The sequence below is a fragment of the Dioscorea cayenensis genome, chromosome 12 (genome assembly GCF_009730915.1).
Source record: "Dioscorea cayenensis subsp. rotundata cultivar TDr96_F1 chromosome 12, TDr96_F1_v2_PseudoChromosome.rev07_lg8_w22 25.fasta, whole genome shotgun sequence".
Taxonomy (NCBI): Eukaryota; Viridiplantae; Streptophyta; class Magnoliopsida; order Dioscoreales; family Dioscoreaceae; genus Dioscorea; species Dioscorea cayenensis.
In genome coordinates, this window is record NC_052482.1 from 5906630 (window position 1) to 5920557 (window position 13928).

Sequence of the window (13928 nt, forward strand, 5' to 3'; positions counted from 1 at the left end):
TCAAGTTTCTGATAAATTATGAAGTTGTTTTAAACTTTTTTTCAGATTAAAAGTAGTAGAGCAGCGAGTTATTTCTCAAGTTATCAGTATCTGGTGTTTTTTTGGTGTCATGTTTGGGTTATTGTATTTGTTTGTTATGGACCCTAACTCTTGCATTTTGGACATTCATGTATATGTGTTTCTATTTGTTTGTTATATTTTTCTACTCTGAAACATAATCTAAGGGCTTGTAAGTTTACTGGGTTCGCTGGATCATGGGCGTGACAATTAGATAATATATATAGATTATTTCCAATAAAAACACTATCTAAATAGATATTTCTAATATACTAAGATGCTATTTAATACTGAAATAGTGTCTTGATATAATAAAATACCTAACATATATATATATCAGCAACAAACAACTTAATTTATAATACACTACAAACAATTTGTTATGATACACCATGACTCATACAAAGTCCGCTTAATTATTTATATCCATTGTCATTCCTGTACTTTAAAAAAAAAAAAACAAAATAAATAATTACCAAAAACCACAAAAGAGATCAAGCCTAACTAGACCCAAGCTCCAAAATATGAACGTAAATCTAGTGATCCAAATTAAGGCCAAGTTGCATGAGACGATGGTACATGTCAGGAGGATGTTCATCCATCTTTTGCCTCTCTGGTTGCACCCACCTGCCATCTCCTGATCTAACCATCCCCTTGTTCAAATCTTGTCTCCAATATGGTGGAACCATGTGATGGTCTTTGAGGAAATCACAAGCCTTATTAATTAGAGCTGGATCTCTTCCACTTGCTAGAACAAATCTTTGTCCCTTTCCATGGTATCTGTTTCAATGATTTTCGTAGCAAACTTTAGGTATATTTGCTTCCTAAGTTTTCTGAGGCCTATAACAATCTCTTGGATGATATTTGTTCTATTTTATATCATAGATTAAGAGATGTAACATTGCTTTTGTCAAAAAATAAAAACAAAAAAGAGATGTGACATTGGGGCAGTTTAAATTCACTTGTGCAACTAGTGCATGTGTTCTACCTATCAAGTATTAAGTGACGAGCCAACGATCTTTGGGTCTATTGGTACATGGGTCGTTGATAGAGCTCTCACCGAGTGGTGAGAGTTCGATTCTCGGCTGAGGGCACATTTCTGGGAGTTGTGAATAATGATTGTGTACGGGTGGTTCCAGCGCCCACGTGAGCGCGGCCCCGTCCCCACTTGTTCCACCGAGGCTTGTGCACGCCATTGGGGTCTCTAGTGGGTTCGTCCCGCTCTTCTTCCTCAAAAAAGTATCAAGTGACGAGCAACACTAAAATTTGATTATTAAATTTATGTATTTAAATAATTAAATTAATATAAAAAAAAAAATATCATTGATGGTATAATTCTTGGGTGTTTGGTTAAAAGCGAAATCGACTTTATCTCCTAATCTTACACTCCCCTTAAATCTCTTGCTTAACCTGTCCGTATGACTTTATCTGATCTAATGAGTTTAACTAATTAGCCTGACTCTGCGTTTGGATGAATCTAGCATTTTAATAATACTAAGTTGTAACAAGTTTCTTGTTCCATTGTGTATGTAATTAACATTAAAATAATACTAAGTTGTTGAGATTTATTTTTATCACATATTTTATGTAAAACTCTTATAAATTAGACAGCATTATAGATCAGATGGCATCATTAATAATCCAAGATAATTTCTATATATTAATTGGGTTTATGCATGCAAGCAGCAAGTGCAAGCAAGCACAACCCCAACCTTGGTATGAGCATGGCAATGTTTTTACTGAAGCTCAACTGGTTTATTTTCCAAACAAGTTGAGTGAATAAAATATTCATAGTTCTTGTGAAGTTTTCACCTTGGTTAACAACCCTAATAATATCCAACATACCAACTAGATAATAATAAATATAACACTATTTTTTAAAAAATAATTTATATAGAAAAATATAGGTATAATTACCAAAATAGTCCATGTACTTTTCTCCATTTTTTTTTTGGTCCCTCTACTCAGAAATACTCCCGACTAGTCTCTCTACTTTGGAAAATGTGTCCATTTAGTTAAAAATGCTCTCAACCAGTCCCTCTATTTTTAGAAATGTGCCCACTTAGGAGCATTTTAAAAGTAGAGGGACTGGTTGGGAGCATTTTCAACTAAATGGACACATTTTCAAAAATAGAGGGACTAATCAGGAGCATTTCTGAGTAAAAAGACCAAAAAAAAATAGAGAAAAGTAGAGGGACCAACTAGGGTATTATACCAAAAATATAACACTATTCTTTTAAAAAAAAATATATAGAAAAAAAAACTCAAATCCGCTACATTTGACTTGAGAGAATATGAATCTTTCTTCTCCTAATGTAAAGGTGGTAACTAAAAATTCATATTAATGCTATCAACGCTACCGATGGCATCTTTAATTCAAATCTTTAAAGTAAATATATATTTTACACATGTACTCATGAAATTGTATAATTACAACATATATATATATGTATATATATAAGAGGATAGTTTAGGGGTTTTTTTTTATACGGATAAGCCACTAATGCAAGGTAGATTATAACTCTTATATTTCAATCAAAAATTAAAAATTAAAAAAATAATTAAATTATCCTTTATATTTTTTTTACACCTCCATGTGTAAATATTTATTATTTAATATATATATATATATGTTATAGAATTATCCTTTAATTTATTTATATAGAATTATTATTATATTATACACTTCATATATATCTATATATATAGAAAAAGAAGAAGAGTTTACTATGAGAGTGGTGTAATAGTAATACATACCCATCAAGAAGGTGGAGATGAGCCTCAAGGTTATGGAAGCAAGAAGGATCACCAGTATCCTTGAGAAACGGCGAGTTCTTGTGATCCAACGCCAGCTCCACCCCAACATGACAGTAACTCCATGGCAACCCTTCGGCCAACCTCTGCACCAACGCCGGCACCCTTTCATTGAACAAAATCCCCGGCACCTTCGGCACTGTATCATGAACATTCACCACTCTCAACGCCTTCAATCCCAACCCTTCAAACCTCTCCTTGAAAGCTCTGTTCCCAACCCTCGGTCCTGAGAATGAGAACACGCACACCGTCTTCCCTCCGCTGACCCCGGTCTCGACCAGATCGTATGCGCTTAGCATCGCCAGAGCGCTGCCGAGACTATGCCCAGTCACCGAGATGCTCACTTCTTCTCCATTTTTAACAGCGTAGTGGTCTATGAGCTTCTTGACCTCAGCTAGTACCTGCTCGCGAGCAGAGTATTTGCAGAACCGGCAGGATGGGTCCTTATCGGTGTACAAATCTACGAACCCTGATTCGACCTTGACGGAAGGATCTGGGCAAGGGATGCCTACGGATGAGATAGGGCGTAGGAAATCCATGAGATCTGCGATCCATTCGAGCTTGGTGACGGTGCCGCGCCAGGCGATGACGATGTCACGGCGACCGAGAAGGGCGGTAGTAGCATCAGAGGAGACTGCGATGTAGCCGATCCAGTTGGCGCGTTCGCTCCAGGTGCGATCCCAGCGAGATCGGGAGAAGAAATTGGGGAGGTTGATGTTGGAAGTGGCGTAGAGGAAGCGGGAGACTTCGTAGCCGTAGGAGTCCATGGCGAGACTAGAGAAGAACTTGCGCCGAGGGTACTTGGAACTGCCGCAGTAGCGGGAGAAGGGGTCGAAGTCGAAGGCGTCGTAGCAAGCTTGGGAGAACTCGCCGTAGCGGATGAGCTCGGAGCGGAGAAGAGGGTCGATAGGGTCGAGAAGGCCGGACCAGTCTTGTTCGCCGTGGAGCTCAGGCCATCTGGAAGGGAGATGATGGTGGTGAGAAGGTGAGAGGGATCTGGTTGTGAACTCGTCGGTGTCGATGAGGGGATCGTCTTGGAGGTCGGAGAGAAGGGAGGTGAGGGAGGAGTCGTCTTTGGTGGTGGCGGTTGTGGAGAGGTGGAGTTGGTGGGGTTTGGGAAGGAGAGGGAATGAGAGGAGAGATGGATAGGGATGGAGAGGGAGGAGAGGAGGAGTAGGAATAGGATGATGGAGAGGAGTAGATGGGAGCTTGAGGAATGGGATCGCCATGGAATTAATGGAACGGTGTTGTTGCTGGGGATGGACTTGAGGAAGAGGGAGTTGATTATTTATAATATTATAATATTGTTATGATATGCATGGTTGGTGTGGTCCATGTTAAAAAAATATTATAAACGTGATGTGACAAAATTTATTTTTTTTTCAAAAAACAATTTAAAACAAAAACTAGGTTAGTGGTCTAGCCGGATTGCCGCCACTGCCATAATTGTTTCGTGCAAAATTCAAATAATTATAGTCCTGGTTTATAACAGCGAACTTAAAGTCTAAACAGAATAGACTGAATTAGCTGTAAGTGAAAATGCTGTAAATAATAACTCTTACAATCACCACTCTTATCATCCACACTTTTGCCGCCATCCTATCAGCTCCTCCGACCTCATGGTCCCCACCTATTCTCCCGACCCTTACGCAGACTCTCGTCGATCCATGGAAGAGATTGTCGCTACCCTCTGCTTAAGCCTCGCCGGCCATGTCGCCTCTAGGAGATCCTCCTCTGCTACCTCGACCTCAACCGCTGCCACGCTCACAAGTACATCATCGGCGCCTTCGATGATCTCCTTGTCGGCCTCTCCACCGCCTCTGGATCCAAACCTTATAAGAGGTTTTTTTGGTTTAATATGGAAATGGTTTTATAATGTTGTGTATGTTATAAATAAATATTATAATGGATACATACTGCAGCAAATCATTGTAGCAACCGGCATTACTCTTGAAACTTCTAGATGGCACTGTAACAGATGCAACACTATAGCAGTCGGCCATGTGGTACCGTAGCAGCTGCCAGTATTATTACTATTCCACTAACCAGGGTATTTTGGACCGTCGAATCAAATTGATCCTGGCTGTTCATTCAACTCTTGTAACCCTATAAATACTCCCTTCATTTGTATAATTTGTGATAGAGAAGAGAAAGAAAAGAGAGAGAAATAAAAGAAGAAGAAGAGGTCAATTTACATGGTTTTTGGGTTTTTGGTAAATATTCTGGCTCTCTATTCTTATTACTCTCTTTATATTTATAAAATATTCTTAACATGTTATCAGCACGAACTTGCTCATATGACTTTAATTTTCTTTGGCTTATCTAATATATATGTTATATATATGGCATCTATTTTTAATACTGAATGAAAGGAGGTCCTGCAGGTAAGCAAAATACTGCTAGCAAACCATACATTTTGTTTAATACATAATTTCAGTCAACCATATATAGGATTTTCTTAGAAGCATACATAAAAAACATACAATACAAAAGCCACTGAGGCTAACAATATTAGTACATCTAAAATAAACATGAAAAACAATAATATTAATATTACAATGCGTTTTTCTATCAAATCCAAATCCTCTAGTATGATCTTCCCCAAGTTTGCCATGGCGAACCTCAGATCTCGGCAATAAGGTAAAAACCCTTTTTTCTTCTCCGCGGCCCCTTCGATCTTCCCCGTTGGGTCTTCTTCTCCGTCGGCCCCTACTTTCTTCTCTCCCTTATTTTTCATTCTTCTTCCTCTTAACTCATACTCACTTTTAAACAAATTTTCATTCCCGATGCTACAATAATTGCATCGTATGAACAGTATGATATGAATAGTACCGTACATGAATAGTATTGTATTTATATACAGTATCAATCAGTATATAGAATTTATATTTTATTCTGTACACTCTATTCTAATTACCTGCTATATTATTTTGAAGAAAATGGCAAATATCGCAAAAAGAGAATTCGAGGCCCTTCATATCTCAAGAAGCAATTATATATCTTGGAGCCTCGATATCAAGCTCCATTTGAAAGCAAGGAACCTGAGCAAAACTATTGAGGCTAATAACAATGAGCCTAATGATAATAAGACGAAAGCCTTAATATTTATAAGGCATCATATTGATGATGGCCTGAAGAATGAATATTTGACCATTGAGGATCCATAGGAATTGTGGTTATCCCTGAAAGAAAGATTTGAGCATCTCAGAATGGTCTACTTGCCTAAAGCACGTAATGATTAGTCAAGCCTCAAGCTTCAAGACTTTAAAAGCGTGCAACAATATAATTTTGAGCTATTTAAAATTGTTTCAGTGCTACGTCTTTGTGGAGAAACAGTGACGAAAGGTATGATGCTCGAGAAAACATTTACAACATTTCACGCACGAAATGTTATATTACAACAACAATATAGAGAAAAGAATTTCACAAAATTCTCTGAATTAATTTCTTGTCTCTTTGTGGCGGAGCAAAACAAAGAATTGTTGATACAGAATCATCAATCTCGATCATCTGGATCAACACCACTGCCAGAAATTAATTTTGTGCAAAGAAGATGGCGTAGTCGCGGTACTGGTTTTAAAAACCGCAGTGAACGAGGATATTATGGTGGTCGAGGACTACGCGGCCGTGGTGGGGGCCGAAATAATATCGGATCACGCGATAGCAAAATTGATGTACATCAACAAAAGCAACAAAGTCACAAGATGGGGTTAGAGACAAAGAAGGATACCTGCTATCGTTGTGGCCTGGAAGGTCATTGGTCCAGAATTTGAAGGACCCAAAACATTTTGTCCATCTTTACTAAGAATCACTTAAAAATAAGAAAGGTAAAGATATTGAGACAAATTTTGCTGACAACCACATAGTTGATCCAATTGAGGATAATTCTATAAATAATTTAAATATAACTGAAAATACATATTTATATATGTCAAATTTCCTTATAGACTAATTTGTAATATGTCTTTATGTTTTATTAAATTATATTTTTCTTCTGTTTTGTTAGAATATGGCTGATGATGAATGCATTATTGATTGCGGGGCAACGCATACTATTTTGATAAGAAAAATATATTTTATATCCTTATCAATAAGAAAGGCATGTATAACCACAATAGTAGGGTCATCAGACCTGATTGAAGGTTCTGGAGAAGCAGCATTGATGTTACCAAATGGGACATCCTTGCAGATGAAAAATGCTCTCTATTCCCCTAAGTCTAGGAGGAACCTTTTAAGCTTTAAAGATATACGTCTCAATGGATATCATTTAGAGACGGTTGATAAAGAAGGAAAAGAATATCTTTATATTACACAAGTAATTTCATGCCAAAAATGTGTACTTGAAAGCTTTCCCTGTATATCCTCAGGATTATATTTTACACGTATTAAAGTGATGGAATCACATACGGTATTAACCCGGAAGGTTAATGACCCAGAGATATTTAAAATATGGCATGAAACACATGGACATCCGGGTGCTATTATATTGCGCCGGATTATTACTAGTTCTCATAGACACCCACTGAAGGATTATAAAATCCTAACACATAATGAATATGCATGTTCAGCATGCTCAATGGGAAAGCTAATAACCAGACCTTCTATGGCTAAGGTGACTGGTGAATCTACTAAATTTTTAGAAAAAATACAAGGAGACATATGTGGACCAATACATCCATCATGTGGACCATTTAGGTATTTTACGGTTTTAATCGATGCATCGATTAGATGGTCCCATGTTTCACTTCTGTCTACAAGAAATGTAGCATTTGCAAGGTTATTGGCACAAATTATTAGGCTTAAAGCTCAATTTCCAGATTATCCTATAAAGACAATTCGTCTTGATAATGTTGGTGAATTTTCATCAAAATCATTTTATGATTATTGTATGGCAGTTGGATTACATATTAAGCATCCAGTAGCTCATGTACATACCCAAAATGGGTTGGCAGAGTTATTAATTAAAAGACTCCAGATTATTGCCCGTCCAATGTTATTAAGGACGAAACTGCCTACAAATGTGTGGGGTCATGCTATTTTGCATGTTGCAGCTTTAATACGGATCCGAACCACTGCATGTAATTCATATTCACCACACCAACTTGTTATGGGTAAAGAGCCTGATATTTCATATATAAGAATATTTGGTTGTGCAGTATATATGCCAATACCACCACCAAATCGTGCAAAAATGGGTCCATAGCGCAGACTTGGTATATATGTTGGTTATGATTCCCCTTCAATTATACGATATTTAGAGGTATTAACAGGGGATGTATTTACTTCAAGATTTTGCAGATTGCCATTTTGATGAATCTGTCTTCCCTACATTAGGTGGAGAAATGATTACTCAAAATGAGCCAAAACAAATTGATTGGAATGCATCACGATTACATACATATGATCCTCGCACCAATGAATGTGAACTTGAAGTTCAAAGGATCATTAAATTGCAAAATATTGCAAATGAAATACCTGATGCATTCACTAATACTAAAATGGTAACCAAATCATATATACCAGCTGTCAATGCTCTTGCAAGAATTGAGATTCCTAAGAATCCATTAAAAGAAAATCAAGTAGAAAATAAAACATGACAAAAACGTGGAAGACCAATTGGCGCCAAAGATTCAGCTCCTAGAAAAATGAAGGCAGAAAAATAAAGAGAAGGATCTCCCATGCAAAACGGGAGAGGAAATTATAAAACCCTAAGAACAAGTTAGTGGGGAATCAATGGAGAATGATATTTCTGAAAATGTTGAAAACTCAATTTGTTATGTAGATGATGGTCAAAGATTGAATCGGCATGAGACCAAAATAAATGATATATTCATTTACAATGTGGCTACAGATATAAAAATAAATACTGATAATGATCCAGAGCCATGATTTATTGAAGAATGTTGACAAAGAAATGATTGGCCAAAATGGAAAGAAGCTATCCAGGCTAAGCTAAATTCCCTATCAAAACGTGAGGTGTTTGGGCCGATAGTGCCAACACCAGAAGGGATAAAACCAGTCGGTTATAAATGGGTGTTAGTGAGAAAAAGAAATGAAAATAATCAAATTATGAGATACAAAGCAAGACTAGTTGCTCAAGGTTTTTCTCAAATGCCTGGTATTGATTATGAAGAAACATATTCTCCTATAATGGATAAAATTACCTTTTGATTTTTAATTGCCATGGCAGCAAGTAATAAATTAGATATGCAGTTGATGGATGTTGTCACAGCATATCTGTATGGATTACTTGAAAATGACATATATATGAAAATCCCTGAAGGATATAAAATAATAGACATTACAAATCAATCACATTTATACTCTATTAAATTGCAGTGATCTCTTTATGTATTAAAATAATCTGGACGGATGTGGTATAACCGTCTCAGTGAATATCTTATAAAAGAAGGGTACCAAAATGATAGTATATGTCCATGTGTGTTTATTAAAAGTTATACTAACGGTTTTGTTGTGATAGCAATATATGTGAATGATTTAAATCTTGTAGGCACTCCTTCTGAAATTGCAATTGCAGCATCATATCTGAGAAAAAGAATTTGAAATGAAAGATTTGGGAAAGACTAAATTTTGTCTAGTTATACAAATCGAACACTTATCCTCAGGAATATTTGTGCATCAATCAACCTATATAGAAAAGGTGTTGAAAAGATTCAATATAGAGAAGGCTTATCCACTAAGTACGCCAATGGTCGTCCAGACTCTTGATGTTCAGGAAGATCCATTTCGCCCACCTGAAGAAGGAGAGATCATTCTTGGTCCAGAAACTCCATATTTAAGTGCAATAGGTGCATTAATGTACCTTGCAAATAATACCAGACTAGATATAGCTTTTGCAGTACATCTTCTAGCAAGATACAGTTCTACACCAACACGAAGACACTGGAAAGGAGTAAAATATGTGCTACGTTATTTATGAGGAACTACAGATCTAGGTTTATTCTATCCACAAGAATCTTCATCCAACCTCACAGGCTTTGCTGATGCTGGGTATTTGTCTGATCGTCACAAAGAGCAATCTCAGACTGGATGCATGTTTTCTTACAATGGTACAGCTATCTCATGGCGTTCCACAAAACAAACTCTTACAGCTACTTCATCAAATCATGCTGAAATACTAGCTCTCCATGAAGCAAGTCGTGAATGCCAATGGTTACGATCTATGATTGGGTATATACAGTCATCATGCAAATTACCATCAGTAACAACAAATGCTACAGTAATTTATGAAGACAACAGTGCTTGTATTTCTCAAATACAAGGAGGTTATATTAAAAGTGACAGAACGAAGCATATATCACCAAAATTTTTCTACACTCATGATCTCCAGAATGAAGGCGTTATAGAAGTTCAAAAGATTCAATCCACTGAGAATCAAGCTGTTCTATTCACAAAATCACTTCCTAAGTGCATTCACCAATGACTTATACACAAAATCGGGATGAGAAGACTTAAGGATGTAAGGACTTCTGATATAAGTTAAAGGTTATTTATTTGAGGGGGAGACTGCACTCTTTTTTCCCCTCGCCAAGGTTTTTTATCCCAATGGGTATTTCCGAGGCAAGGTTTTTAATGAGGCAGTAACCCTCAAATATACCAAGGATAGTGTACTTTTTTCCCTTAGCTAAGTTTTTATCCCATTGGCTTTTTCCTAGCAAGGTTTTAATGAGGCATATCCTTTGGCCGTAGGCATCCAAGGGAGAGTGTTATAAATAAATATTATAATGGATGCCTAACGCAGTAAATCACTGTAGCAGATGGCATTAATGTAGCAATTTCTAGATGTCACTGTAGCAGCCGCCCATGTGGTACTGCAGCAGCCACCAGTACTGTTACTATTCCACCAACCAGGGTATTTTGGACCGTCAGATCAAATCGATCCTGGCCGTTCATTCAACTCTTGTAACCCTATAAATACTCCCCTCATTTGTATAATTTGTGATAGAGAAGAGAAAGAAAAAGAGAGAAAATAAAAAGAAGAAGAAGAAGAAGAAGAGGTTAATTTTACAAGGGTTTTGGGTTTTGGTAAATATTCTGGCTCTCTATTCTTATTACTCTCTTTATATTTATAAAATATTCTTAACGGTGTAATGTTTTAAGGTTTTTCTTAATTTTGCTAGATCAAGTCTGGGAATTTCAAGTGTTATTTCTTCTTCTCCGGCGGTTTTTTATTTATTTTGGTGTCAGTGGTAATGCACTCAAAATGTTTAATGGAATGTTTGTTTGAAAAGAATCCAAATATTTGTTTTTGATTGTATGTTTTCACATTCGATGGTTGTTGTTTCTTGATTCTATGTTGATGGTTGTTGAATGTTAATGCACTTGAGGTGCTTGATGAAATGCATATTGAACAATATTGTTGTGAATTTTTTATTTTGAGGTTTGATTGGTGCTTAGTGAGTGTGTTTTGAGAAGGCCAAATTTTTGTTTTTGATTCTATGTGTGTAATTTTGAAGGATATTGCTGATCTTTGTAGGATTGTTGTTGTTTTATGCTAAATTCCTTTATTTTTATTTTTATTTTATTTTTTGAATATTGATAAATTTTTTAAATTAGTATTAATCTTAAATAATGAGAGTTAAAGTAATTAGTAATTTTTAGGAATAAAATTGAAACATAGTATATAGTTAAAAGATTTTATAAATAATATTAAATAACTAGTGTTAACAATATGTAAAAGTGGTAATCTTACCATTTTACTTACATGGTAATTATACCCTTTAGTTTACATCAAACTAAACAGCCAAAAAGTAAATATAGCATTTCTAGTTACAATAAACTAAATAGCTATGTTGTAAGTTAAAATACAGTATTTTCACTTACATTGTAACTTCGCTTACATGTAATTTAACTTATAGCTAACCAAACAGCCCCTAAATCACTACGAGGACCGAATTATCTTAACAGCTCTTGATGTATTTATTATATATGTATATGTCAATTATTGACGTTCATAGAACGTCTGCAGTTAAGCATAGTGGTAGTCATAGAAAGAGACAGAGAAGAAATGACATTGAGTGAGTATTTGGTTCTTAACTTCTCTTATCGTATCTATCAATATATATATATATAAATACATCGACTATGGAGGTAAAAGAGCACAGTTATAGAAAGAGACATAGAGAAAAGGGATCGAGTGGGAATTTGGTTTTTATAAAATTTAGCTGGAGGTACTAATAAAAATATAATTGATTGAATCATTGTTACAATCATGATCTGACAGTTCAGATAAAAGTACTGTACATCACATTTTTCATTAAACTATTATTTATTAGTACAATATAACTATTTTTAAACAATGAACAAACTGTTGGATCAAAATCTACAAACATTCATAGATAGTATGTACTATACACACACACACACACAAAGACCAAGGCACCATGACTCCCTAGAACCGTGGCAAGGAGGCTGCAACTTTAACGAATCCACCCTTCAACGCTATATTTGGTTGGGGGAGTGGGGAGTGGTGAGAGGGTGTTTAGGGTTGTGGTGCATGTTTGGTTGGACGAGTGAAGAGGGGTGAGAGGGGGTGAGGAGGGTGAGGCACCCCTCCTGGTCCCTCATAACCCACTCCCAGAAATTGGGTCTTTTGGGGGAGTGGGTGTTTGTATATTTTTTCTTTTTTTAAATGATATTAAATACAATACTATCCTGCACTTATTTCAATAATTTCCATCATATCCTTTACTTATTAAAAACCCTATCTTTCTCATTTCCCCAATGAAAAGAGATGGTTGCCATTGATACATGTACTGTGGAGGCAATCACTAGTTGATCGGCATCCTATCTCTAAATAGAGAGAAGTGTTTCAAGCTCACCAACTTGGCTTCCACAGAATTGAAAGAACTTTGTCATTTTTTTATATTTAATGGGATTTTCATGATGAGTTTGTCTAGAAATCATGGTTTTTTCTTTTCTTTTTTTTTTTTGTTGGATGTTAATCTTGATCCTTTGTGTGCCTCTAATCTCTTGCTTTTTTTTGTATTTCATATTGTATACTCATAAATTTCTCACATGATATAGTTTTGGTTTGTTTCAAGTATTAAAAGGCCTGCACATATGTTGTTTGTTAAAATAACTAGATCCAAATTTGTTCAAATGATACAATAGCTTGTCCAAATTTGTTTCAAGTATTAAGTCGTAGTGAAAAAAAAATGAAGATTTGGAAAAAAAAAAAAAGAAAAGAATGCATGTAGAATGGATGATGATGGTGACCGCATAAATGACAGTATGAATATGTGTGCTATTGGAATGGATGATGATGATGATGATGATGATGATGATGGAATGGATGATTGACCCCACAATGTCTCAATTTTCAGCTCAAAATGCAAGTAATTTTCTAGATGATGATATAGACCTAATCCTACCTTCACCTACTGAACATGTGACTAAATTTTTATATGGTGATAGTGGTGGCAACAAAAAAATCTAGAAGAACTATAGACAAAGAGAAGGTGTTGGGGATGGGATGAAAAATGCAATCGAAAAAGTTGCAAATGCAATTAGGTCTTCTGCTCAGGTTATTATAGAGAATATTAAGACTTGTAGTGAGGTTATTGTATGAAAAGCTCCAATTTCTCCAACGAAAACATATCAAATCCTATTGGACTTAGTATTACCTATTTTATTGTAAAAGGATAAAATAGTTAAATATACATTACACACATTTTCTCTCCTCCCCACTTCTGTTTTTAACCAAACAAGAAAAATAAATAAATTACTCCACACTCTTTCATAAGCCGAACACAATATTTTCTGAAATCCTCCATACTCCTCGTTACCTTCTTCTTTAAACTAAACAGGGGATTAATGAATTACTAATGATTAAGAATATTAAATTTGTAATTTCGGTTGGCCCGTTCATTGCGCCATATGTAGACAAGAATTTCCCTGGTATGAGGATCCATGAGATTGAAGGGTTTGGTTTGGCAATTATTGTTGGTTCATTGGATTAATACATTTTTTTGTTTAACTAATAAATAATGTTATTTTTTAAATATTTTGAAATAGATATAATATAATATAATATA

General features: G+C 35.6%; 1 protein-coding gene across 1 annotated transcript; it reads right to left on the reverse strand.

Moving 5' to 3' along the window:
* Positions 1-436: 436 nt before the first annotated feature.
* Positions 437-4118, reverse strand: LOC120273430 (phospholipase A1-Igamma1, chloroplastic-like). The gene is made up of 2 exons (XM_039280059.1): positions 2815-4118; positions 437-837 (listed from the first exon to the last, which is right to left on the reverse strand). Exons 1-2 carry the CDS (start codon positions 4098-4100, stop codon positions 594-596), a joined length of 1530 nt encoding a protein of 509 aa, XP_039135993.1. The 5' UTR covers positions 4101-4118; the 3' UTR covers positions 437-593.
* Between the last annotated feature and the right edge of the window lie 9810 nt (positions 4119-13928).

What these genes read in the sequence shown, in the direction of transcription:
- LOC120273430 (XM_039280059.1), bottom strand. Translation starts at nt 4,100, where the DNA reads ATGGCGATCCCATTCCTCAAGCTCCCATCTACTCCTCTCCATCATCCT. An exon ending in CATCTCCACCTTCTTGATGG is followed by an intron (nt 838 to 2,814) that starts GTATGTATTACT and finishes TCATTGAAACAG; the next exon opens with ATACCATGGAAAGGGACAAA.